Source organism: Hyaena hyaena, unplaced genomic scaffold (assembly GCF_003009895.1).
Source record: "Hyaena hyaena isolate Hyena2069 unplaced genomic scaffold, ASM300989v1 scaffold_3, whole genome shotgun sequence".
Taxonomy (NCBI): Eukaryota; Metazoa; Chordata; class Mammalia; order Carnivora; family Hyaenidae; genus Hyaena; species Hyaena hyaena.
The window spans coordinates 5,816,990-5,844,628 of NW_024080635.1; the positions used below are offsets into that span (position 1 = coordinate 5,816,990).

Below are 27,639 nucleotides of genomic sequence, written 5' to 3' on the forward strand. Positions count from 1 at the left end.
TCTGTCTAGCCTATCCCCTACCTACCTCCCCTCCATTAACCCTCAATTTGTTCTCTACTGTTAAGAGTCTCTTATGGTTTGTTTCCCTCTTTTTCTCCCCTTCCCATATGTTCATCTGTTTTGTTTCTTAAATTCCACATATAAATGAAATCATATGGTATTTGTCCTTCTCTGACTTATTTCCTTTAGCATAATATACTTCTACCTCCATCCATGTCATTGCAAATGGCAAAATTTCATTCTTTTTGATGGCTAAGTGATATTCCAGTGTGTGTGTGTGTGTGTGTGCGCGCGCGCACCCGCGCGCACTGCATCTAGATATCTCTTCTAACTATGGAGCAGGGTGGGGGATTCCAAGCAGAGCACTCTGGTCTTGCTGAACTGAAGAGACATATTACAGTTCAAGAGGAGCTGAAGCAACTGAAAGCAGTGTGGTTGAGTTCTGGAAAGGGGGAAGCTATGAAGAAGAACTGGTCTAGAAATCTCCTCAGGGTCTTACTGAATCTTTGCTGACCACACACATGCCTGGGGTCACACTAAGGGAGAATGGGGAAAGAGTGACCAGGAAGCTTTTAGCAGGGAGGTGTTTGAGTTCCTACCAGCCAGAATGGAGAGCCCATGGTGTTCACTGGGAGCACCCAGTAGAGATTGCGGAGGGGCCGCATCCTCACACTGGGGCTAAAATATCCATAGAGTATAGGCTCCTCTAGAGCCATTCTAACAAAGCTTTTTAAAAACAAGCCTCACAGGTACCAAACTGAACCAAAAGTAACAACTGCCTACCAGAATAAAGTCTAACACTTTTGAAAACAAGACAACAATGCTAGATATTCAACATTGTAATAGCATAATGTCTAACATCCAATCAGAAGTTACCAAGTTTGGGGCGCCTGGGTGGCTCATTTGGTTGGTTGGGCTTCTGACTTGATTTTGGCTCAGGTCATGATGTCACGGTTTGTGGAATTGAGCCCCACGTTTGGCTCTGGCTCTGAACTGATGTGAGGCCTGCTTGGGTTTCTTTCTCTCCCCCTCTCTGCCCTCCACCCACCCCTCCACGCATGTGCACTCTCTAAAAACAAACAAACACAAACAAACATTAAAAAGTCAGCAGATTTACCAGGAAAATGTGGCCCTTAACTAGGAGAAAAATCCTTCAGTAGAAACACTAAGAAATGGCAGAGATGATGGAATTAGCAATCCAAGATATTAAAATAGCTTTATGTTCACGCATATAAAGGAAAATACGAACATACTGGTTAGGAGGTAAATGTGGTAGCCTTGCAGATAATTAGTGGAGTAAGGTTACAATCTCTCATTTTTATGATCTTTGTTCTTCTTGTGGTGTTGATGATTTGGTGGAATTTGAATATTCTCGTAGAAGTCTAAGTTATAGAATTGTAGCATTTTAGCATTGGAGAGAAATTTTAAAGATTATCTTGTCTACCCTTTCATATTACTGAAAAAATAAATATATTCTAAGATGTACGTTTCCCCACATTTTTATTTTTATTTAAATGTTTGCTTATTTAGAGAGCAAGTTGGGGAGGGGCAGAGAGATTCCAAGCAGGCTTTGCCCATCAAAGGCTCAGTCCTCTGAACTGTGAAATCATGACCTGAGCCAAAATCAAGAGTCAGACGCTTAACCTACTGTGAGCCACCCAGGTGCCCCTCCCCACATTTTAACATCTCTTGAACTTGAATCATGATACATCTCATAATCAGTGGCATCTTAGATTTGATGAAATGTGATAAAAAGCCCATTAGAATTGTAACCTTTCCATAAATTCTTAGTGATAGAGTTCAAGACTTCTGCTTACATTACCCCCACCTGGAAAACCTTCCCCCTTTATTCCTTTTTTTTTTTTTTTGATGTATTTTTTATTTAAAAAAATGTTAGATGTATCTTTTAAATTAAGTTTTTTTAAATTCCAGTATAGTTAACATACAGTGTTATGTTAGTCCCACATGTACAATATAGGAATCCAACAATTCTGTATATTACTCAGTGTTCATGATGAGTGTACTCCTCTTTATACTTTATATCCAAATCCTGCCTGTTCGATCCCTTCAGTTCACAGTGATCTTTTCATACTGCCTAGTGTTATCATTGACTCCATCATTCATTTGATAACTGAACTTGTATTTATTTGCTGTATTGTTACTAAACTGGTTTTATGTCTCCTCAAATTATAAGCTCCTGTAGTCAGCAGAGGGAATTTATATTTCTTTGTGTCTTTTAGTGTCTACTTGATAAATATTCATTGATTGATAAAGGTAGTATAATTAGTTAACTTAATACAACCTGAAACTTATTAGTAGTATTGTTTAATGGTTGAGGGAACCACATATAAAACCTTTTTTAAATATTTTTCTTTCTTTTAATGTTTATTTATTTTTGAGAGAGAGTGTGCATGTGTGCACACACACATGAGCAGGGGTAAGGGGCAGGAGAGAAGGAGACAGAGTATCCAAAGCAGGGGTCTGTGCTTTCAGTGGAAAGTCCAATTGTGGGCCTGAAACCCACGAACCAAGAGAGCATGACCCCAGCAGAGGTCAGACACTCAAGTGACTGAGCCACCCAGGCGCCCCATGAAACACTTAGAACAGGGGTACCTGGGTGGCCCAGTCAGTTGCGTATTCAACTTCGGGTTAAGTCATGATTTCATGGTTTGTGAGTTCAAGCCCCACATCTGCGCTGACAATGTGGAACCTGTTTCAGATTCTCTCTCTCTCCTCTCTCTGCCTCTCCCAATTTGTGCTTTATCTCCTTCTCAAAATAAATAAAAATAAACTTAAAAAAAAAACTTAAAGTCACTACATCTTAAAAAAAAAAAACATTTAGAACAGTGCCTGGCACATAGTTAAATGCTAGTTATGTGTAGAACTAGTATTTCCGCTGCTGCTGCTGCTGCTGCTGCTACTGCTACTGCTACTACTACTACTACTACTACTACTACTACAAAAATCACTATGACTATTTTTTTAAAGTAAGCTCTGTGTCCAATGTTATCTTTGATTGGAGATCAAGCATCACATGCTCTACTGGTTGAGTCAGCCAGGCGCCCATCACTGTGACTATTATTATAATTATTTTGTGCCAGGCACTGTGTTAAGCATTTTATACACACATTATTTTATTTTTCTTCATAAAAACCTTACAAACTAGGAATCATTATACTAATTTAAGAGACTAGGAAACAGACTGAGAGATCACACTGCTTGCCAAGGTGCCAAAGCTAAAATTTGGCAGTAGGGAGTTAAGACCCACACATCCATCTCTTACTGTCCATGCTGTTGCTACTCTACACCACTGCTTATTAGGTGTTGAGGGCTTTGGTAACTGCTTAGTAAACTGAGAGTAGAAAGAAAAGAATGGGTGCTTTCCCTCTGTTCAAGGACTTTCCCTTATAAATCCCATATTTTGAGTGGTGAATAGACCTTGTGAGAGGAAGTAGATGTACAGCTGCCCTTTGCTGCTGACTCTTAGTTGCTGGCGGCTTGGCTATTAGTGACAGATGAGTGTGTGACACTTTTTCAGGAATGAATTCTTGTTACAGCTGGCAGAATAGAACAGTTGATATGAAATTGCAGTTTGCTCCATAATTCCATTCCCTGGTTTTCAGATCCGGTTGTGATTGCTAGGTCTCTTCTCCGTATTTAAGTTGGTGTATTAACAGTCACATCCAGGACTGCTGCTTCTGCTTGCTCCATGACCACACGGTATGTTTGTATGTTGCCCTGAGCTGTCAGCAAAACATTTTGCTGAATCTCCTTTTTTGTTGTTACTCTGCAACCTTTTTCCCTCTGGCCTTTCTCAGTTGTGTAAAGTCAGTTTCTTTTTTGGCCTCTCCATCCCAGAAAGAAGCTTGAAATATGAAGTGAGGCATCATAGGGATTAAAATGAATGGTTAGACAGCTGGCAGGATGAAATGAGACTCACTCAGTGCTTGATATGTGGTTCATCTCCTTTCTCCCTCTTTTTCAAACCGCCTCTGGATCTTATCACCAGTGGTTGTGCCAGTGACCTGTCTATAGGGAGCTTAACCTAGCACAATACTCACTGCTACTTGCAAGAACCAAGAAAGGTAGGTTACACATAGCCCCATCCTCTCTATCTTTGAGTAAGATAGTAAAGTGGGATTTAGACATTCTTCCATAAAAACCACTGTGTGTTCCCATATGTAGCACATGCCCAGGTTTAGCTTATACATGGGTACTCAAGCCCAGGTACTTGGAGAAGAATACATTTTGTATCTACCGTCTTATCTCAGATTTTTAGGCACCAGTAACTAGAGATCACTATTTCTGTCATTGGTGATGAATAAGAAAGGAAGCTCTTTTTTTTTTTTTTTTTTTTTTTTTAGTTTTAATTTTCTTAACGTTTATTTACTTTTGAGACAGAGACAGAGCACGAGCTGGGGAGGGGCACAGAGAGAGGGAGACACAGAATCTGAAACAGGCTCCAGGCTCTGAGCTGTCAGCACAGAGCCCCGTGCGGGGCTCGAACCCATGGACCCTGATATCATGACCTGAGCCGAAGTCGGATGCTTAACCAACTGAGCCACCCAGGCATACCCCGAAAGGAAGCTCTTTTAAGTGAAGAATACTTTACTGGGGCTTGTGTGAGTAGTGACATATTTCTAGTAATCTTGCAAACTGATTTGTTGAGGTTTGATGCTTTGTTTTGTTTTGGTTTGTATGTTGGCATTTGTTTTTCAGAGGAGCTTAGTTGTTTTTCATGCTAGACTCCTATATAAATTTAATGCTGAATTAATGACCACAGCTGAAAGATCTGGTACTTGAGTACCCACAAATACCAGGGGTAAGATTTCTCCATTTCTAAGTAAAATCATTCATATTTTATATGTTTTCAGTGAGTAGAAGTAAGCCCATTTAGATGGATGGATAGTTTGGCGTATTTCAAACCATTCCATTTTGATGAATTGGGTATTGCTAAAAATTGGCATTAGATTGGGAATGTGAAATGAACTTTGTGTTTGTAACTGAAAGTTTGTAACTGAAAGTGATAACATTGTAGACCCTGTGTATTATAAGTCGATACATAACTGGGAACTTGGGCCAGGATGGAGACACAAGAAGTATTTTATGTGAATAATTCTTTCCTTTGGAGATCAGAATACTTGGCAAACAAAATCTCAGTGTTAGCATCTTTTCGAGTATTTTTTTTTTAGTGCAGCCCAAAACTGAACTAGAAGGATAGATTGAAATTTTTTCCCCATTTGCCAGTCATTAGATTAAGAACTAGAATCCAGGGACACCTGGGTGGCTTGATTGAGCATCTGACATTCGCTGAGGTCCTGATCTTACAGTTCATGAGTTCAAGCCCCACGTCCGGCTTGCTGCTCTCAGCGCCTAGTCTGCTTCGGGTCTTCTGTTATCCCTCCTCCCCTGCTTGCACTCTTTCTCTATCTCTCTCAAAAATAAATAAAACATTAACAAAATTTAAGAACTAGAATCTAAGTTCAAGGTCTACTATTTAAATGTTGGTTTTTTTGTTTTGTTTTGGACAACCAGATGGAAAAGAGCCTAATTTCCACCAATAAAGAGGCAGTTGTCTGTGGAACTTTTTATACTAGAAAAAAAAATTTTTAGACGTGAAAGTGATCCCCTCAGTTTTAGCTTTAAGAGCAAAACTATGATTAGAGCCTAAAGAGTAATAAAGGTAAGAACAAAAGGTGGTATTGCCCCCAAAGGGTAATAAAAAGTTATGGAATTACCAGGTGTGAGTGGTCCTTGATAGATGAATAGTGTGCTCAAGGAGTAAAACGCTGGAGTTTAGAAGTCCTGTTTCCTGGGCCACTTGCCCAAAACCAAATCAGGAAAAGGAGCCTTAGATTTATTGAATGTAGGTTCATCACCTTTGTCATTACTTTAGGAAAGTGGAAATTTCTCCTGATTTTGGATCACAGATAACTTTTTTTTTTTGGTTCTCCCGGTCAGATACTTTCTCTGTCAACCATAGGAGTTTCACTTCTGTCTTGCCGTCTCTCTTGGTCATTAGTGACCTAAACTGATTTGTCAGTGATTCCTTGTGTTTGGAAGGAGTCTAGTTATATTTGTAGGTTCAGCCTCACCCAGTATTTCAACAGGAAGTGGGTGGATACCTAAGTCTGTAATGAGGCATTCTTGTGCTTTTTGCATAGTTGTGAGGACTGCTGTATGTAACAATAAATTCATACTTCTTTAAACAATTTCATAGACAGATTTAGATTACAGTTAGCCTGTGTATTGTCTATCATTTTGAAATCAAATGATTATTTGACTTTTCAATTGGAATTTTGAACCCCTGTGGGATGCATATTCTTTAACATAAAGAAATTTGTCTCTTGATAGAGGAAACTGGTCTACAAAGTAAAGCTCTTCTCATAGGCCTCCATCCAAATTGCTGTTAACTGTAGAACAGTGGGAAATGCTGAAGTGAAAGCAGAAGTCCTAATTGCCACACATATAACATCCCCACATGTTCTCATCCCCTCCTACTGCTGATCAGCATTTTGGGGGTATGTTTCAAAGAGGAACTGCCTTGAGAAGCATTTCTGTTGTTATGGTTATTGCTATAGCTCAGATATCCTTGCTTTGGGAAACAACCATAGAAATCTGCAGGTGTTATCAGTGACCTTGGCTCTAAATGAAGCATTATGTATTTATTTATAATAAATAGCTAGTAATAAATATTGCTGCCAAAATGAGCAGTAATCTGTCTTCTGTCCTGGTAATAATAAGAATTCAGAGTGGGGTATAGATGAATGTGTCCTTCCTCACATGTAGCCTTCCTTTATTACATTCTTCCACCCTTTCAGTCTTTTTCACCTCACCCTACTTCTGCTTCAAGATGTTGGGATCTGAGTTGTGAGAGTGTAGGGTAGATGTCAAAGTCTTTTGACTTTACACTGACCGCATGTCATATATAAATATTTTGTGATAACTTTTAATATATAATCCTGTAGAATCTTACTTAGGTTTGAAGGGACCTAAGAGAACACCTCATCCAGTCTCTAGTTCAAAGCATGAATTCTGCCATGGTACTGACAGTCTAGACTGGACCATATACCGCCAGCTTGTGACTAGGGAGGGATGCCTAAAGTCTTTTACTTGTTCTCAGACTCATTCTCAAGTCCCTTAAACTGAAAATAGGAGTAAAGATGGGGTTGCTGCTGAGTCTGGCTGCATGTCTGGAACTGTTCCAAAGGCAGTTTTTCCTTTGGACTTACTTGGGTAGCCAACTCTCAGATCAGTCTGGGAGCCGCCCAGGATGTAAATAAATAGCTTAACCTCAGGGCTCTGTCTGGCTCTCCTTTGGACCATTCTATATCCCACAGGTCCTGGTAACTCGATGAATCTAGATGTGGAGGAGAGTTTGATTCATAGCCATGACCCATCCCTCTCTACAGTTCTTAGACCTGCCTCAGGCCTTGTGTTAAGAATGCAAGTCGACGTTGGGCAAGTGAGGAGGTTATAGCAACTTAGAAGCAAATCTAGAAATTTTAGAACTTCTCAAATATCATCCAGCTTAGTCCCTTTATTTTGCAGATGAAGGAAACTGAAGCCCAGAGTGAGAATTATATCATCTTTGATTTAGAAGACCTTGTAGAAGTCATCCAATCTGACCTCTCAACATCAACATCTTGTAGTCGGGGAATGTCTCCTGCAACATTCCTGATAGCTGGTCATCCAGAGGATCATACTGGGAACACATAAAGTCTGAAGAGAACCCATTCTAATATAGAACAGCTCTAACTAAAAGGAACTAACTAAATTGAATTCTAGTTCCCTATAACTTCTATCTCCACAGTGGTTTTAATTCAGTTCCTCTCCTGTGTAACATCTCCCAAGGTGTAAGACCTTCTCAAACCCCGTATTAGCAAATATCACTACAGCATGTAATTCCCTAATCAAAGTAAAATATAACTGAAAAAGAACTTTATTCTTTTATTTGTTTTGCTCCTGTTGTTTTTGAGAGAGAGGGAGCGTGCGTGAGCAAGGTAAAGGGACAGAGGGAGAGTGTTAAGCAGGCTCTATGCTCAGCCCCAACACAGGGCTCAATCTCAGGACCGTGAGATCATAACCTGAGCTGAAATCAAGAGTCAGAGGCTTGGGGCGCCTGGATGGCTGAGTCAGTTAAATGTCAGACTTTGGCTCGGGTCATGACCTCGCAGTTTGTGAGTTCGAGCCCTGCATTGGGCTCTGTGCTGGCAGCTCAGAGTGTGGAGTCTTCTTCAGATTCTATGTCTCCCTCTCTCTCTTCCCCTCCCCTGCTCACTCTGCGTTCTGTCTCTTAAAAAAAATAAAACATGAGGCGCCTGGGTGGCTTAGTAGGTTAAGCGTCCGACTTTCGCTTAGGTCATGATCTCGCGGTTCGTGGGTTCGAGCCCCACGTCGGGCTCTGTGCTGACTGCCAGCTCAGAGCCTGGAGCCTGTTTCAGAGTCTGTATCTCCCTCTCTCTCTGACCCTCCCCTGCTCACACTGTCTCTCTCTCTCTCTCTCCTAGAAATAAATAAAAATATTTAAAAATAAAAAAATAAAAAAAATAAAACATTAAAAAAAAAGTGTCCGAATCTTAACTGACTCAGCCACTCAGGTGCCCCAGAACCTTGTTGATTCTGTGAAGACAGGTCATTGACTCTTTCATGGCTCCAAAACTTTTGGCAGCTAAGTACCACCACTTTCTTGGTTTTCCTCACTTTGTCTTCTTTTCTGTCACTGGCACTAGCATTTACCTCTTTTCATGATACTTTTAATAGAGACATACATCTTACCACTTTGTGAGTATAACTGTACAAACCTATCGAGAGAGTAGCAAATAGGACTGAAGAGTCAGCCTTCCCCCTGCAACCTGTCCTCATTCATATTCGCTAGCTGTAGTGGGCCTCTCCATTCCTGTTGTCATTTTCTTAACCTGTGAAGAGCCCCAACTGATATGTTCAATACCTCCAGCCTTCTCCTGCCCAAATATAACTTCTTTGCTTCTGTTAGAATGATTTGTCTAAAATGCAAATTTGACCATGTTACTTCCTTAATTCAGTGGTTTCTCTACACCCAGTACTCCACAGATTTTCCATTAAATGACTACTGATGATAGAGAAGCCTTTCTCAACTGGATTTCCATGAGAGAATTAAACCCTAATGCCATTAGGCATCCATTGTATATAATGTATTAACTTTTTCTCCAGTGCATCTGGAATGGTGCTAGCTATGTACGGTCTTGAGGAGAATTGAGAAAATAGTCACTCTAATCATTTTCTTTGTTCTGTGGATCAGATGAGGAACTCAGTGTGAAAGTGTGGAGAGAGAGAGAATGTGTGTTCTTCAGGAGGTCCAGAAGCCTGGCTGGGAGCAACCTCCAGAGGAAAAAACCTCAGTAAATTTCTTTAAGTCCAGGGTTTCACCTTTACATTTGTTTCATCTTTACGTTCATCTTTGCATTCTACCACATAATATGTCTATAGTTGAAAGTGTTTAAAAATATTTATCAGTGAATAAAATTGATTTTACAGGAAGATTTTCCTCGGGTCCATGGACCACATACAACTACCCTTTTATTTAGCCTTGTAGTAGACATTTTATGTATGTTACATTATTTAGTATCTCGAGTAAAATTGCCCAAGATCACACAGCTAGTAAGGTATCTGAGTCAGGGTACTAACCCTAGTATGTTTGAATGGCACAGCTTGAAGCTGAGTTGAGTCAAGAGCCTTGAGAGTCTTTCCCTGTTTCTAAGTTTTTATCTTCACTAGAATGTAGGCTTTTTTTTTTTTCTGCTGAAGTTCTGTTGTGTTTCAGATCATGCATAATTCCATACATCTTCTGCCAAATATAACTAACTTTGATTATCCAAAAGGAAAATGAACAGTGATTCAGGTAATTCCATATAGCAGGGAATCTTGTTTCTCTTTGGTGGTTCTGAAACATATTAGATGGGTTTTTTTAGTAACAGATTTACTTTTCTTTTTGTTTTGTCTCAATAGATATTAACATATTATCATTTCTTGAGTACTCTCTGTGGTGTCTAAATGGGGTGTCTCTCCCTATTAGATGAGGGCCCCAAATGACAGATCACTGATCAGATGGAAGCTGATGCTGTAGGCAGTGACAAGAATTCATCTGAGGCAGAACAAAGGAGATAGAAGTTTATGGAGTACACTGTAGGGGAACAGTGGAGAGGACAGTCAGGGAGAGGCTGTCTGCAATGAGGTATAGAGGCTGTTTCTAAAGAGGGAAGGTGAGGAGGTATGGGGACATATGGAGTTCTCCCTTTTTTGGTAGCTGTGCCTAGTTGTAAGTAGCCCATTGGTCAGTTAGGGCCTGGAGATATTTTGAGGTGGGTCACCTGATGGGCCTGTCTGCATTGAACCGAGTGGTCACTGTGGCCCTTCCTGCATTCTGTTGCTCAAGCCTGTTTGCCTAAAAGCGGCCTTTATACACCGTAGCTGGTTGTGGCAACCAGCTTTTTTTAGAGATAGGAAGCCATCTTGCTATTGAAAACGTGGTTCCCCACCCATATGACATAGAATGGAATCCATTTGTGTCTACTTACTCAAGGCCCTTGGGAAAGCACAAATTCTAAAGTACCAAGGTGTTTGTTAGAAGTACCCCCTCCTGGCTCACAGTTCTGCGTGTACCTAGCCATCTGGAATCCAGTTTCCTTTAGGTGTCCAGAGAGAACGTCTGGAATGCCTTGTCAGTGGCCACATTTGATGTACAATTTCAAGGAGATCTGGCTCCTTTAGCTCCTAAGAAGCTGGAACAAGTACTGAAATGATTGCTAATAGAAGGAGCCACAAGTGGCTGTTTTCAATCATCTCTGGCTGCACCATCAAATTTTGATTCTTCCAGAAAGCTCGGAATTTGAGAGTCTAAGAGCATCCAGAGGATGGTGTACAGAGCCCTGTGAAGTTCTTTAATTTGCAACCTCCTGCCTCCTTTCTTGTTCTAAACTCTTTCACCATTGAGTTACTAATTTATTTTATTTATTTATTTATTTATTTATTTCATTTATTTCTAGGAGAGAGAGAGAGAGAGACAGCGTGAGCAGGGGAGGGTCAGAGAGAGAGGGAGACACAGAATCCGAAATAGGCCCCAGGCTCTGAGCTGGCAGTCAGCACAGAGCCCGACGCGGGGCTTGAACCCACGAACGCGAGATCATGACCCAAGCGAAAGTCGGATGCTTAACCGACTAAGCCACCCAGGCGCCCAGAGTTACTAATTTAATGATTGCATCTTAGTACCTGATAACCCTCTGCACCATGTAAAAGAAGAGGAGTTAGACTGGAAGGGAAAGTCCAGAGTTTGGATTAGAAAACCTGTTGAGTCAAAGGGGAATTTAGCAGAGGAATGGAATGAAAATTATTTCCTTAGACAGTAGACAAATATTCAGGAAACACCTCTGCACCCCAAAGATAGGCACAGCTGCCACACAGTGACTATTAAAGGGAGGTTCAGAGTTATGAGCAAACAGCTGATTCTCTTGGTTCTTGGGCTGTTGCTGTTGGTGACAGGAAATCTTGTTCCCCAAGCTGCTGGCTTCCTGTTTTATTTTTACTCTTAGTAGATCAGAATGTCCATAACAAGGAGCAGTCTGTTCCAAAGGGTTCTACTCCCTCTTTGAGCCTGAAGGTTTTTTTTTTTTCTTTTGGTCAGACAATATGTTGGTTCACTTTTAAGATCTGTGATACTTAGCTTTTTGTATTCACAGTCAACTTTTTTTGGTGATAAGCTGGTGTTTTAAGAGTTGATGTAAGTAAACCTCTGTTTTGCCTTTTTTTTTTTTTAATGAAGAATATGCAATACTTGGGACTTGGGTATGTTATGCTTTACCTTTTCATTTGAAGTGATTTTGCATTTTCCCTAGCATGAAAATCATTAGGCTGACTTAAGTGTCTTTAGTTTCAGAAACAGGAACAGCCCAGTATGCCTTGGCTGTAGTCATACCCATTTTGTTGAGACTGAAATCTCCTCTTATCCTTGTAAAGCTAAGAATTTGGTAATCTAATTCTAAAACAATAGCTCAGCACGAACCTGAAGTGGTGGGGATTTCCTAGGGAAAGGGGCTCAGCTGACCGGATAAGAAACGGTAACTGGAAGGTTTCCGGTCTGCTCCAGACACTTCCTGCTGTCTCAAGAGCCTTTTGGCCCAGGTGTGTTGAACCGGATACGGATAGGAGAGCGAAAAGGAGCTGGTGGGTAGATGAGGAAGGACTAGGGAACCTTATAGCACAGTTTGCTTTAGCCTCGTGTTTGACATATTGAACGTGTGAAAGTTTCCTTGATATTCTTTAATTCTGTCAACGTACAGACTAAACTTTAGGAGTGTTAATAGACACTGGCAGCTAACGTTTAGTTGCACATAAACAGTCATCCATCAAGGAAGAACTAGAGAAGTTATGTCTTGATGTAGATCAATGGAATCGCTATTGGCAACTTAATTTCTGTTGTGGAGGTGATCAGATGACAGAAGCTCTTTCTTGATCCTTAACGTTGATCATCTGGAATCTGATCTGTCCTGTTTATGGATACACCAAGGATAGGATCCGTCCATACTATCCAGAGCCTGCTGAATGGACTGTTTTCTGACCATGCCTCCTTGCCTCTGGAGATTCTTGTTGGTTGGAGCATCATTGTTATTTTAAGGTTTTTAGGTTTTTATGCTGCCTGTGTAATTCAGCCGGCAGTCACTAGTTCAGAATATCTAAACTTATCCAGTAAGCCTTCTGATAGCAAACCTTAAAGATTGAGGAGGGGGTGGGGAGCTTAAAAAAGAAGAAATGATGGAGGAGAGATTTTTTTTTTTAAAGCTGTTTTAGATCAGAACAAGACAAAAGAAAAAAAGACTCACATAGCCCTAGTGTGCCTGGAATTTGTGGTTGAGTAATACTTTCCTGTTATTTCTTTTTTAGGTTGTTTTTCATCATTCAGAACATTGCCTGAAGCAGGTCCACCATGCCGTTAGTAACGAGGAACATCGAGCCAAGGCACCTGTGCCGTCAGACGTTGCCTAGCGTTAGAAGCGAGCTGGAATGCGTGACCAACATCACCCTGGCAAATGTCATCCGACAGCTGGGCAGCCTGAGTGAGTGCCGCAGAGAGCCTGTGCTTTGCCCTCAGGGGTCGTTGGTGCTCTTTATTTAGTTTCTTTCTCCTCCCGTGTTCCTATTTCTCCCCCATCTGCCTTCCCTAGGTAATGCGAAAATGTATCCCTCCCCCTCTCCCCAAAGAGAGGTTCATTTTTGGTACAGATTCTTCCCCTCAACCTTTTCTTCATCTACCACCACCCTCTAGGTTCCCTCCACCTCCACCTCCCCCTCCACCTGCTTCAAAAGAAATCTGTGGGAAGGGTGGCAGGAAGGGCTGCAGCAGAAACTGCAGATGGAATGACAGAGCAGAATTCTCTGTGTGTAAAGTGGGAGGTTCACAGAGCAGTATCTTGGGTTGGGGAATGTGCCCATAATTGCACGAGCTGTTCAATGTAGCTGACTTTGTTGAAGCCTCAAATGTGCCAATAGTCTTTACCCTACACCCCCTCCCCCAACTTTTCTTCCCAAAGAGGAGTAAAGCAAACATGCACTCAGAGAGATTCTAGCTGACTTGTCTACCCCCGTACACATTTAATTGTGCTGCAAGCCCCCAGGTCCAAGTTCAGGGTGCAAATTACTTTTGCAGTCTCTAGGGTATTGAGAATTCTGCAAGCTGCATGAACACACAATGACACAAAGTGTAGCTGGAGCCATTCTTCTCTAGCAGGAAGATGGTTGCTAGCCCAGTCTGTTTTGGAGCTGAGGGAAAGCCAGCTCAACGATATTTTTGTTTTGTTTTGTTTTTTAATTGGCAAGAATGAATGAGACTGCCTTGGGTGGGGTACATGCGTGGTTTGGATTTCATTCTGAATCAAGCTGACTTTGTTTGAAGCTGAGGTATGGGAAGGGCAAAAGCTTGGGTAGGCTCTGCATTTGTCTTAGTGCCACTCCAGCTCCCATAAGAACCTCTGTCAAATTGCCATATTAGTGATCTTCCTTAGCAAAGACATCTTGGTATGAATTCTTTCAGACATGCGCCCCTTCTGTTGCATCAGCGCCCTTAGTAAAGGCAGCGGGATGTCAGGAAAGCCTGCATTCCCCCAGATAGTAATAGGCCCTGCCTTTGAAAGAGGGGCCTGAGGAGACAGAGCTCTACGACCGTATGATGCATGGAGTCTGAGATTCGTAAGCCTTTTCCTAGCTCCAGAGGCCATCTCCGTTGATCTAGGGCTTAGGGAAACCCGGATGGGGCGTCACGAAGAAACGAAACCCTGCCTGTGCCTGTCTTACACAAAGGCACGTTGACAGCAGTGTCGTAGCCGTGCAGCTGACAGGGAAGCACATGAAGGTTGTAGAGAGCCTCACTGCTTCTTAAAAGCATCATTTCTGCTTCTGTCACCCTGAGAAGGCCAAATGGGTGGTAGTCAATCACACACTGGCTCCTCCTCCATAGGACAAAGGACATCTAGCTAATGATGCTTCTTACTCTCACTCAGCAGGAGTTATGCTCTCTCTCAGGTGTTTTTCCAGGGTAGTGTTGATGGATGTCATTGCTCACTCCCCCACTTGTGATCAGACCACTCCCATCTTGAGGAAACCGATCTGAGGGCCAGGATTTCCTCACGTTGTAGAGCTAACTGACCCTTTTTTCATCCAATAAACATGTATTGAACATATTTTATGTGCCAGATGCTGAGAGAATACAGTGATAATAAGAACTGGTCTCTGCCTTATAGGAGCTCATAATCTACGAAAGGAGATGGAAATAAATAATTCTTAAGGGGAGAGGGTGGTGAGAGGGGAGGTCACATTTGTTAATTGCCCATTTTATGCCAGGTTTTAATAGGATCTTGACATAGATGATCTCATGTAATCTGTTCAGTGATCCTGTGAGGGTAGGTGGTGGTATTCGCATTTTTCAGGTGAAGAAATGAAGGCTCAGAAAAGTAAGGTAACTTGCCTAGAGAGACAACAGCTGGTAAGAGGTAAAGTAAGATTTCCAAAGAACTTCTCAGGTCTGTCTCTGCCAACACTACCCTGTTGACTTCATTGGCTCTCACCTAAGTTATTGTCTTGGGACACCTGGGTGGCTCAGTGGGTTAAGCGTCTGACTTCAGCCCAGGTCATGATCTCACAGTTTGAGTTCAGGTCCCACAATAGGCTCTCTGCTGACAGTGTGGAGCCTGCTTGGGATTCTGTCTCCCTGTCTCTCTCTGCCCCTCCCCTGGTCACGTTCTTGCGCGCGCGCTCTCTCTCTCTCTCTCAATAAATAAATAAAGTTAAAAAAAAAATAGAGGCGCCTGGGTGGCTTAGTCGGTTGGACGTCTGACTTCGGCTCAGGTCATGATCTCATGGCTTGTTGGTTCTAGCTTCCCTCCCTCCCTCTCCGTGTCTCCCTTTCTCTGCCCCTTCCCCACTCGTGCTCTGTCTCGCTTTCTCTCTCTCTCAAAAATATTATTTTTAATAATAAAACCAACTGTTGCCTTAGCCTACCTCTGGCCTCCCTTTTTCTGATCAGTGCTCTTAAATATATAAACCTAAAGATCTTACAAATCTTAAAACTTGTATCCCTTGTGGTCTGCTCAAAATGCAAATTTCACTTTTACTTTTATAATTCTGAATTATTTGACTTTTTAAAAGTTAAGTCAGTGTTAACTTTTGCAATTTAAAAGTTTCGTGTTTTGTTTTTTTGTTTATAATATCTATTTATTTTGAGAGAACGGAGAAAGGGCAAAGAGTTCCAAACAGGCTTCACCAGCACGAAGCCTAACACAGGATTCCATCTCAAGCATGAGATCACGACCTAAGCCGAAATCAACAGTCAGACGTTTAACAGACAGAGCCACCAAGGTACCCCAAAGGTCTTTTTAAAATAAGAGTACAGGGGTGCCTACGCAGGTCAGTCGATTAAGCATCCAGCTCTTGGTTTCGGCCCAGGTCATAATTCCACAGATCGTGATAACGAGCCCCAAGTTGTTGAGATCGAGCCCTGAGAAACCTGCTTAAGATTCTCTCTCTCTCTCTCTCTCTCTCTCTCTCTCTCTCTCTCTCCCTCCCTCTCCCTCCCTCCCTCTCTCCCCCCCCCCCCCCCCCCCCCCCCCCCCCCCCCCCCTCTCTCCCCCCTCCCCCTCCCTCTCTCCCTCCCTCCCGCCCCTTCCCTGCTCCCCCCCTAGAATGAATGATTGAATGGAACAAACAGTCAATCAAAGTGCAAATGTTAGAAATCTCCCCTGTTCCCCACTGTGGAATTAGTTTCTTGTCCTGGCATTCAAGACTTAAAGACCTGCCTTCCTTTCAAATCTCATTTTCTGCAATCCATCTTTTCCCATTTTATAATCCTTTTATTTTTTATTAAAAAAAATTTTTAGGGGCACCTGGTTGACTCAGTCGGTTAAGTGTCTGACTTCGGCTCAGGTCATGATCTCGCAGTTTGTGAGTTTGAACCTCGGCATCAGGTTCTGTGCTGGCAGCTCAGAGCCTGGAGCCTGTTTCAGATTCTGTGTCTCCCTCTCTCTTTTTGAAGGAGAGAGAGATAGAGCATGAGCAGGGGAGGGACAGAGAGAGAGGGAGACATAGAATCGAAAGCAGTCTTGAGGCTCTGAGCTGTCAGCACAGAGCCAGACGCAGTGCTTGAACTCGCAAGCCATGAGATCATGACTTGAGCCGAAGTCGGACGCCCAACCAACTGAACCACCCAGGTATCCCTCCCATTTTATAATCTTTTAAAAGATTTTTTTAAATTTTTAATTAATTAGTTAATTTTAAAAAAGAAATGTGCTCGTAAAAAATTTTTTTATTTATTTTTGAGAGAATGAGACAGAGCACAAGTGGCAGAGGGGCAGGAGGTGGGGGACACAGAATCCAAAGCAGGCTCCAGGGTCTGAGCTGTCAGCACAGAGCCCAACACGGGGCTCCGACTCACGGACTGCGAGATCATGACCTGAGCCGAAGTCAGACACTTTATTTATTTATTTATTTATTTTTTAATTTTTTAAATGTTTTATTTATTTCTGAGAGAGAGAGAGAGAGAGACAGTGTGAGCAGGGGAGGGTCAGAGAGAGGGGGAGACACAGAATCCAAAGCAGTCTCCAGGCTCTGAGCTGTCAGCACAGAGCCCGATGCGGGGCTCGAACCCACAAGCCATGAGATTATGACCCGAGCCGAAGTTGGACGCTTCACCGACTGAGCCACCCAGGCGCCCCCCAAAGTCAGATACTTTAAATGAGCCATCCAGGCACCCCTATTTTTTTTTAATGAGAAAGAAGGGAAAGGGGGAAAAGGAAGAAAGAATGAATTGTCACCTATTTATAGTATTTGTGAGATAGACTATACTCCTACTTCCACGTGGTGTCCTTGCTGTTTCCTGTGCAGAGTACCCTCAACATCCTTATAGCTGCTCTTCAAGGCCTAGCTCAAGGGTCTCCTCTTCCAGGTTGGTCTAAGTGCTCCTCTGAGCTCCTGTTACATGCCTGTATCATTACCTACCACATTATGTTCAAACTTTTCTGTATCTCTACTACTAGATTAAAAGTTCTTTGAAGGCAGAAATCATGTCTGGTTTATATCCGTGAACCCCAGTGTTTATCTTGTCTAGTATTTGGCACCCAGTAGAAGTTCAGTAAATGTTGAATGATGCATGCTTGTGTTCTCTCCGCCATTCTGTGCTGTCGGTGCACAGAGAATACAGGGAAGGAAGTAATACTCTGTATGGGGAGTCAGTGCATGGTATGGGGGCATAGGGAGAGTTAGGGAATGCTTCTTAAAAGTGGTTAGATTTGAACCAGGCCTTGAAAGATGACTAGGAATTCATTTAGCAGAAGAGTGGCACAGAAATAAGCTCATAGGTACTTCATGCTCATGACCTTGGCCTTGTGTACTGTAGCCAGAAGTGCTTGGTCTAGTAGGCAGAGTGTGATTATGGAGTGGATAAAGCACAAAACTAAAAATTCCACAGCCTTGGATTGCTACATGATAGCATATCCAGAATTTTTATTTTCCCTCAGTGCAGGGGATTGGCATTTCACATATTAGATTGCCATATCTTAGGAGATGTAGACACAGCCCAGGCAGCCTATATTTTTGAGTTAGTATCCTGACCACCTGGTAGAATAGAACCCCCACTTGGGTCATTAAGAAATCATGCTATGATATTGGGTTTTCTGAGCATACTGGGGCCATGCCCCTGGGGGCTCTAAGACTCCCACTCAGACTTCAACAAGAGCAACTTCACATTTTTAAGTCAGTTTTACTTGTTCATTTCTGCATAAGATTTCATTTGGAGAGTTCTGCTAAGGAAAAAAAAAATTGAAGACTGCTTCTGGATTCTTTTGCAAATGTGATTGATAACTGTTACGAATGTCCTTATGTGATAGTGGGTCTATCTTGGTAACCTGAATGAATGAAATTTAACTCTGAACAAGGCACTTTTGTTCTCTCCTATAGAAGTATCACACTTCTGTTTTCAGAGATTGGAGTAATTTTTAGTGTTTGAAGAATAGGGACTATCATATTACTGACTGGAATTATATCTTAAATTTCCTGGAAGTGTAAAATAGGATATTTAGATACTCACACTCTTGAAAGTTATCTGATATGGTTGAGCATATAAGGAAGAATTTCATTGTAACAACTTACATTTTTAGCTTGTTTAATCCTATGACAATCTGGTGAGGTTGATACAGTTATCCCCGTTTTACAGATGGGGAAACTGAGGCTGAGACATTGTGGCTGGGTGCACAGTATGCAGGTATAAATAGAAAGAACTGAGACTTAAATCTAGATTTTTCTGATTGAAGTCTGCTGCTTTTTCCATATATATCATCTTGTAGTTCTAAGTAGGCCCGGGGCCTGATGTGATGATGGGACAGTGGGGAAACCTTCATGCCCACTTCATTCCCTCTTCAAATAGCATTCTTAGTGTTAGCATGTTTATATGTTGGGGGTAAGATTTTATCTTGAAAATCACTGTGCCACATTCAGCTACTACTCAAACTACCAGTACTCCCTTCACTGAGGAACAGACAATCCTGGATACTCTCTTGGTGACCTGAGGGTGGGTTGATTTGGAGTTTTTCTTTACCTCCAGAATAGCTGGTCAGCTGATAGATGGATGGATAGATAGATAGATAGAGATTTTGTTTTGTTTTTTTGAACTTAATCTCTATGCCCAACGTGGTCTTGAACTCATGACCCCGAGATCAAGCCAGCCAGGTGCCCTGGTTAACAGAGATTTTGGAGCCTGATCCATTTTCCACACATAGTGCTGCATGTTTCTCTGCTTTAGCTTTCCAATCACAGTTTTCCATTACCTGGACGAGCATGATGCAGCATGGTTTTTATAGGAACTTAGCTGTATTATGGACAGGGATCAGATAGGATCCTCTGCCTGCAGAACAGAAATGCAGTTTCATTAGCCAATTTGTGTTCCATGAGCCCAGGAGCTTCCCAGGGTTGTTTAAATCACAAAATCGTTCAGTATGCAAAGACTTGTTCCTTCCTTGATTAGAAACTCCTTATTGACTAAATTTACCAGCAATTCAAAATATGCCGTTGATTGTGGTCTTATCCTTACTCTCCAGGTTCCACTGGGAAGGTGAGCTGTAGTTCACCCTGAAGGTGCAGTTTTGGCCTTTTGACTAATATTTCTCCCCTCAAGTGTGGACTAAGCATAAATATAGTTTCGAAGCTAAAAATCAGAGACTACTTAAAATAGTTCTCAGTAGTTTTTTTGGTTGAGCACAGTGACTTCTGACTACCTACACCTTGCAAGTAAGAAACTCAGATGGTATATTTATTCATATGTACCACTTTTCATTCCTAGCAAGAATGTGCTTTGTGGCTTGGAATGACAATATGGAGGTAGTGTCAAATTGCTGTTCAGTTTCTTTGGCTGCAAATTCTCCTTGCATTCCAGGGTTGAAAGTACAGAACTCTTCTTTTTCTAAAAAAAATAAGATATTGCAGGAAGAGACCACTGGTATGTTGGTTTTCAGGAAGGGCTTGAAAGTTTCAGCTTTTCACTGCTTCCTTGGGATGTAGATTTGAAGGATTATAACCTAAAGCAAAGACTTCCAAAGTTGTAGGTTATAAAACATAAGATAACCTTTTCGCCCCTTAGAAGTTATAAGTCTCTGCTGTGAATTGTTGATAAGTTCAAGGCCCCTCGAAGATACCACAACTCATCAGGGTTGTTGAATGTACTTTGGAGGCTCCATTGAGAATGTAATTTCTTATTTTTCATGTTAATGGTAGACACCTCCAAGGTCCTTGTAACTCCCAGTCTGTTTCCCAGAACCATTTTACAAGGTGCTTTTACCAAGCAGCAAGGGGGTGAGGGCTGTAGGCAAATGTGTAGACACATTGTCTGCTCTTCCAGGATTAATTTTTTGTATTGCACCTTTTGGTATTATTCATCCTGCATTGAGTTCGTGACTGTTCAGAGTTTGCCAAGAAGACTATTAGCGAACATAAGCAGACTGCTCAAACTATGGAGGGCATCTCTCTGTCTCCAAGAACAAGCATCTGCATGTAACCCAAACCATCTTAGGGGATGCATGTGTGTGTTGTGGAGGTGGGGAGTAAAATCTGTAGTAGCCAGTTTTTCTAACCATTTTTGTCATTTTTATGCAGTAATGACTTGGTTTCTTTGCTCTTTCAGGTAAATATGCAGAGGACATTGTTGGAGAGCTCTTTACTCAGGCAAATACCTTTGCCTCTCGGGTAAGCTCCCTTGCCGAGAGGGTCGACCGCCTACAAGTTAAAGTCACTCAGCTGGATCCCAAGGAAGAAGAAGGTAAGGTAGCTGAGCTCAGCATTTGCAGGCTTTGCTGAGCAGTTTCTTAGAATTTTTTTTTTTTTGTGATTTATAAAAAAGTAAAGGGAAAAATCACAGAGACCTATGGAGTTCTGCTTTGAAATGACACAAGCCTGGGTGGTGTAAGAAACCTTTTTAGCTCTGCCACACCCCCACACACTCCCTTTCTCCCATTCCCCCAATTCTTGCTCAGATGCCCCCTCCCCCAGTCGTATTTTGTTACCATAAAAGTACTTGGAAGATTCATTCCTCCCAAGGAGAGGCCTGCTAGATCTGGCCACATAGTAAACCTTTGTGTTGCCTCATTTTGTTCAGTCGTGAAATGGCTGGGCTGCTGACAGCCTTGTGGGGCTTCCCCAGAGGGGGAGGAAAAAAAACCTGGCTGCAGACAGCCGCAGCCAAGAAACGCAGCAGCTGAGGCCTCTCAGACTGGTGTGACTCAGTGTTTGCTCAAATAGCCTGTCGTCCATTTTCTAATGCCTTCCATCTTCTCTCAGTGTCACTGCAAGGAATCAACACCCGAAAGGCCTTCCGAAGCTCTACCATTCAAGACCAGAAGCTTTTCGACAGAAACTCTCTCCCAGTACCTGTCTTAGAAACATATAACACCTGTGATACTCCTCCACCTCTCAACAATCTAACCCCTTACAGGTAACCTGGCTAGTTCCTCCCTTTTTCAAACCGTGGTTAACAGCACTAGATTGTCTTTTTATTTAAAGATGTTTACATCAGAGGATTATCTCAAAAAGCTTACTACCTACCCCAGAGTTGTTTGTGGCAGCAGAAGCTAATATTTACCTTATAAACACTTGTCACTTATTTATTGTTTGGTTTCTGAAATTCATAGTCAGTGTACTATATATTGAAAGTTTGCCGTAACATTGCATGCTGCAGAGTTTAATTTGGTGTAAGCCAGGTCCATCTTGGATTCTGTCCAAGGAATTTAGTTATTATAGAACCAAAAGGACTTTGTTACAAGGCAGTCCTAGAGCATGCATCCCAGGGGCAGCATTCTAGCAAGGCTCCCACTTACTCAGAAACCACTAGAATTACCAGATGTTTGGGTGTGTTAGTGGGGCTAGCTTTGTGGACTGGCTGCTCTGGGCCTGGAGGGTCCTTCAAAGCTTAAGGAATAATTGGCATCCTTCCAAATGACTGTCTTTACTTTGTTTAGAACATCCTTTCCACACTCCCTTCTGCAAAGACCTTTGCTGCTGCAGCTAAACTTGAGAAAGATGGTGGCCTTACAGACAGCTTAAAGCCCTTCCCCCTCCAGTGGACTGTAGTGTGAACATCCTGCAAAAAACCACTCAGCAGGGGCAGAAAGCGAATATTTATCTTGCTTGTATCCATAAATATCGTTGGAACAGGTAAAAAGTAATTACAGATAGCTGGAGGCAGATGTCTTCTGCAAGACATGGGTATACTGCAAAGTAGAATGTGTGTGAAACTCAAGGACACCCACCTGATCCAGGGAGCCTGGAATTTAGGAGCATGGTAGCTCTTCACACAGGATAAAAGTACATAGCATCTATCCTGTGTTATTACTGTGTAAAATTATGTTTGCACCTTGACTTTCAAAGGGACTTGCTGGCAGAACAGGACACAGATTTGACTCTGTAGCCTCCATCATCATTTATCAAGTCGGATTTGGGCAGAGGGGCTTCAGGGCAAGAAGGGAGTGTACACCTGATATTGAAGGGAGTATGACGTATGACAAAGGGCTTAGGTGATGGGATAGGGTAAATAAATGATACAAGACAAGTTTATTTTTCAGTTAATGGTATTTTCCTTTTTATCATTCTCTCAACGATCTGGATTTGGCCTAACAGAAATGAGCAGTGGTGTAGCTAACTCAGAACAAGATTTAATATAAAAATCATTAGTGTTTGATTTGCAAATGCTTTCTGTGTGTTATGACAGGATTGGAGGCCAGGGAATAGAATTGCCTTTCTAATTCTTTTTAGTTTAGAATAGTGCTAAAATAAATGTCCACCCCTAGCACATACTCTTTAGAATGTAAGTATATATACTCAGTCATGCCAAAGTGCGGAATTCCAACCAGGAACGTCAAGCCTGGCAGGTAACCCTTACGTGCACCTCTCTGTACTTCTGTCACAGCCACTAAAAGATGGTAATTAAACCTTACCATAAAACAGCTGGCCATCTGTTTTCACTGGGGCCCCCTTGTGGTTGGGGTGGGGGGTGGGGGGGCCTCTGAGCTATTCTAGAAGGGAGCAAGAAGGTGGATTGCTGTGCTTACCTGTTTTTACAGAGGAATAACAGCTGTACACATAAATACTTTAGTGTGTATATATGTATACATAATGTACACACGTGAACCTGCACATATGTGCATAGGTTTCCTGTGGGTGGGAAGCCACTGATGCTTCCTAGAGAGTGCTGGGGAATTGGTGGGGGGAGGGGGACCAATGGCAGAAACCCCCTCTGGTGTGCCCGGGTATCAGGATGTCCTCAGGGGGATGTCTGTAACCATGCAGATCATTAGGAATAATCAGGATTCCTGCTGCTCTAGCCCATTCTTGCCCTGACCATGCAAATTCCTCTATCAGGAATTGAAAGTAAGGCTAAGTTTCTTAAAAAGCCAGATAAGTAAATGGGTGCCATTCATGGGGCATTGGAATGCTGGTATGGAAGAGGAAATAAGCAGTCAATTTGAATGACTTCTTGATTCCTCAGTGTAAAAACTGCTAACTGGTAGGTATTTTGGAATATTGGATTTGGTTGGGAGCTCATCTGTCTACTGACAGCTACTTGTCTTCATTTCTATCCCAGGGACGATGGGAAAGAGGCACTCAAATTCTACACAGACCCTTCGTACTTCTTTGATCTTTGGAAGGAGAAGATGCTGCAGGACACCAAGGATATCATGAAAGAGAAGAGAAAGCATAGGGTGAGGGGAAAGGGGCCTCTGTTCTACACATCAGTAGGCACGATTGTGGAGGGGGGATAAAAAGGAAGCCAGTCTTATATGAAGTAATCATTCCGAGTGGCTGCTTGCTTGGATGCCAGGTGAAACTCTTTAAAAAATGTGTCCACTCCAAGCACCACCAAGATGAAAGTATAAATCACACCAAAAATGTGTTTGTTCCCCCTAGCGCTATTAACAATTGAGTATATTCAGGCTGAGTTTTAGAAATTGACTTTTCTATTCACCATTTATTTCTCTTGCAATTTGCACCTGACTCTGCTGGACACTCAAGCTAGGCTAGTCCCTTCCCCGCCAGTTTTGCAGCTCATTTCTCAGAGATCAGCACAGGGCCCCACAGTGTTTGATTTACAAACAGGAACAGTTTAACACCTTCACTACTGGTTGGGTGGGGTGGGGTGAGGGCATGGGCTTAGTTTTGGGAGCCGCTCCTCTCCCCTTAGGCCTCCAGTGATGTGTGTAAGCATATGACCTACCAGTTGCAACCTCACAATCCCATTAGCATGGCTGCTGGGGAGGCCCAGGAGAATGCCAGAGGCTAGTGCAGCTGCATAGGCTGAGGAAATTCTTTGTTGGTTGTTTTATTTTGTTTTGTTAACTATTTCCTCATATCTGTCCCAGATATTTACGGCTCTTATTACTTCTCATCTCTGTTGACTGACCTTTGTGGCAGAGCAAGTAACAAATAGCTTTTCTAGTAACCTGCTAACAATTAGAGCTCCTCAGAAACATGAATGAGCTACCCAAGGAGGTAGTGAGTTTCCCATCTGTAGAAGCGTCTGAGTATGGGATTGAGTGAATGTGCTTGACCTTGGGAGGTGGTTTGGACTAGATGACTCTAGGTCATTCCAAAACCAGTAATTATATAAATTCTCTAGTTACCGTGTGTTGTCCAGGCAAATCATCTCTTTGCATCCGTGAAGGTAGGTGGAATTTTAATGAAGAACTTTGGAGAAAATGTTTTACAAAGGGGCTTTTCTGTTTCTTTTCCTTATAGAAAGAAAAGAAAGATAATCCAAATCGAGGGAATGTAAATCCACGTAAAATCAAGACACGTAAGGAAGAGTGGGAGAAGATGAAGATGGGACAAGAATTTGTGGAATCCAAAGAAAAGCTGGGGCCTTCTGGGTAGGTGATGCTTTCGTATTATTGGTAGCATTCTTTGAAGGCCTAGGGACCTGTGGGCAACAGCCTAACAGCTCTGGGGTGGCACCATTCATGACCCCCTGAAGTCTGACTGTGTGGCATAGATCAGTACCACTATTAATCAGCTACCTTAAAGTGTATCCATCTGGTGATTAAAATTTGCTAAATAAGTCAAGAGACTCAGCAGTTGAGATGAGGTGACTGTAGTAGTCTAGAAAAGAAAGCCCATGGCTTCTAGTGCCCTTGCTCTGCCAGATACTAGTACGTCTGTGGGCCTCAAAGGAAAGACTGGAAAGAGAAGAAAAGTGGTCTTGGGAGCCCTTTGCCTCTAGAGCTTTGATTTGAAGGTCATGCCTAAGGGCTGGGCATTTCACAGGAATGGAGAGGGCCAGGCAGAGGATTTGTGCACATCACCAAAGCAACTTTTCAGTCAGCCTTTGTCAGTCTCGGGAGAGAGGCTGGCCAAGGGACTGAAAGCAGACCTCAGAGACAGTGTGGGAAAGGTCGCTCGGCCAGTATTAAGGCTGTATATCTCCATGGGGAAATAGTAGATGTCAGTCTGACCCATTTCCCGATACCAAATCACACTGGAGGCTTAAAAGGAAAAAAATGGTTTTAGAGCTTGGTTTGATGCTTATCCTGATGTCCGACCTGTGTGACATTCAAAGCCAAGTTACCACGACTGCTTGGCATGAATGTTGCCCTGGTTTTCCCTCTAAATACATTGCATCCTGGCTGTCAGAGAACCATGCCAGCCCATGCCGGGTGTCTAGGAATGATAAAAGGCAAGAGTTGAGTTGTTCTTGCTTTTAGGAATAACTCTACCACGAAAATCTTGACTTTTGAAAATCTTGACACTTCTGACACTTGTTCTTCCTGGATTAAGAGATTTGTTTTAAAGAGTGATGAAGGTGGTGAGAGAAAAAAATGAACCTTTCTCTCTACAGGAGATCAGCCCGGAGGGTACCTTCCTTACCTTCACCTCCCAGTAAAAGGGGCCATTTTGTTCTGCGGTCCCTCCTGTTCAGACAGGCCTTGTCTCAGGTTCTGTGACTCTGAGGCCAGAATCTTGCACGTTAAGAATGCCAACTATCACGTGCTTGGTTTTTGTTGTTTTTGTGGGTGTGGAATGGGGCTGGTGAAAACAAGGACTTTGCCTCCCATTTTCCTCTTGTCCAAGAATTTCGGGATTGGGCTGCATGGCTGGCCTACCTGGCCGTGCTCCTTGGTAAACCTGTGAAGAGATGTGCCAAGCCTGCAGGGGTCCGGGCCTTGGGGATTTTCTGCATCAGACCATCATTTGATTTGTTAGTTCTCCCCAACTCTCTTCTCCCTGGGGTCTGAGATGAGTTCTTTATAACCCAGCAGTGGTGGAGAGAAGGGGGAGCTGGAACAGAACCAGCCGTGTTTTGCTAGCTGCTAGTTGGTGGATTTATGCTCATTGGAGGTTTGTTGTTCACCCAAGGCCCAGTGCTCTGGGGCACAGGTTTTCATGAGGCACAGGCCCTAGCGCCCTACTTAAATTGGCAGCTTGTTGTGTTGGATAAGCGACCTGGCAGGGAGACTGCGTCCAGCCGCCACACAGCAACTTACATTTGTCCTCAGCTCGGTTTTGCAATCAGATGCCTCCTTGGCCTTTGCGTACTCCAGAGGCTTTCTGACCTCCACACCAGGCTGTGTGCCAGTCACGTGTTTACAGCTCACCAGCCTTGGGGCTTGGCTTTGCCCTTTGCCACAAGACAGACTTTGGGATTTGGGTATAGGCTGCTCTTAACATTTGGGAGAGAATTTAAAAGAACTGTTGGGTTTGCCAGAGCCGACCGGTACTGGGAAAGGAACGGCATGGTTTTGATTATCTGGGTTTGACTCTGTTCCTCTAAATCCAGCAGAAATATCTGGGAGACATTTAACAATAGATTTTAGCCTAAATTTTAATCCGGAATTTAGTCCTAAAATTGAATTTTATGTCGGGAATATTCTTTCTTCCTAATAGTTTTTGTATCAAATGCATTTTTGTGGGGTCGCTTAAAAGAACATGAGCGTATCCTTCACACTTTTTAAATGACGGTTTTGGCATTGGGTTCATTGTCAGATATCCGCCCATCTTGGTGTACCAGAATGGCAGTATTGGCTCTGTTGAAAATATGGATGGAAGCAGCTACCCACCACCACCGCAGTCAGATTCCACTTCTCCACCTTCTCCTTCCTTCTCGGAGGACAGCTTGCCTCCCCCACCTGCAGAATTCAGGTAAATGGTGTCTCTTCTGTCTTCTCTGGGTGGTTACACACTCACAAGAACAAAATAAGTGTTCCTCAGGGTACCGGAGTAGGCTCAGTCTGTACAGCATGCGACTCTTGATCTGAGGGTTGTGAATTCGTCCCCCATCTTAGGTATAGAGATTACTTTAAAAAATAAAATCTTAAAGAAAAGAAAAAAGAACAGGATTGCCTGGGTGGCTTAGTGAGTGAAGCATCTGACTCTTGATGTCGGCTCAGGTCATAATCTCACGGTTTGTGAGATCAAGTGCCACGTTGGGCTCTGTGCACACAGCACAGAGTCTGCTTGGGATTCTTTTTCTCCTCTTTCTCTGCCCCTCCGTTTCTTGCTCGTGTGTGTGCTCGCTCGCTCTCTCTGAAAATAAATAAACCTTTTTTTTTTTTTAAAAAAGTACAAAATGTGTGTTCCAAATCCAGACCA

At 42.7% G+C, this 27,639-nt stretch overlaps 1 protein-coding gene across 2 annotated transcripts in view; it reads left to right on the forward strand.

Moving 5' to 3' along the window:
* WASF2 (WASP family member 2) overlaps positions 1 to 27,639 on the forward strand; it is a 74,577-nt gene that overhangs the window by 40,259 nt on the left and 6,679 nt on the right. For both annotated transcript variants that reach the window (XM_039231317.1, XM_039231327.1), the window contains exons 2-7: positions 12,916 to 13,088; positions 20,690 to 20,824; positions 21,343 to 21,496; positions 23,642 to 23,759; positions 24,793 to 24,923; positions 27,034 to 27,189. In XM_039231317.1, the coding sequence (XP_039087248.1) occupies positions 12,959 to 13,088; positions 20,690 to 20,824; positions 21,343 to 21,496; positions 23,642 to 23,759; positions 24,793 to 24,923; positions 27,034 to 27,189 (824 nt within the window). In that variant the 5' untranslated portion in view covers positions 12,916 to 12,958. The remainder of the gene's footprint in view (positions 1 to 12,915; positions 13,089 to 20,689; positions 20,825 to 21,342; positions 21,497 to 23,641; positions 23,760 to 24,792; positions 24,924 to 27,033; positions 27,190 to 27,639) is intronic.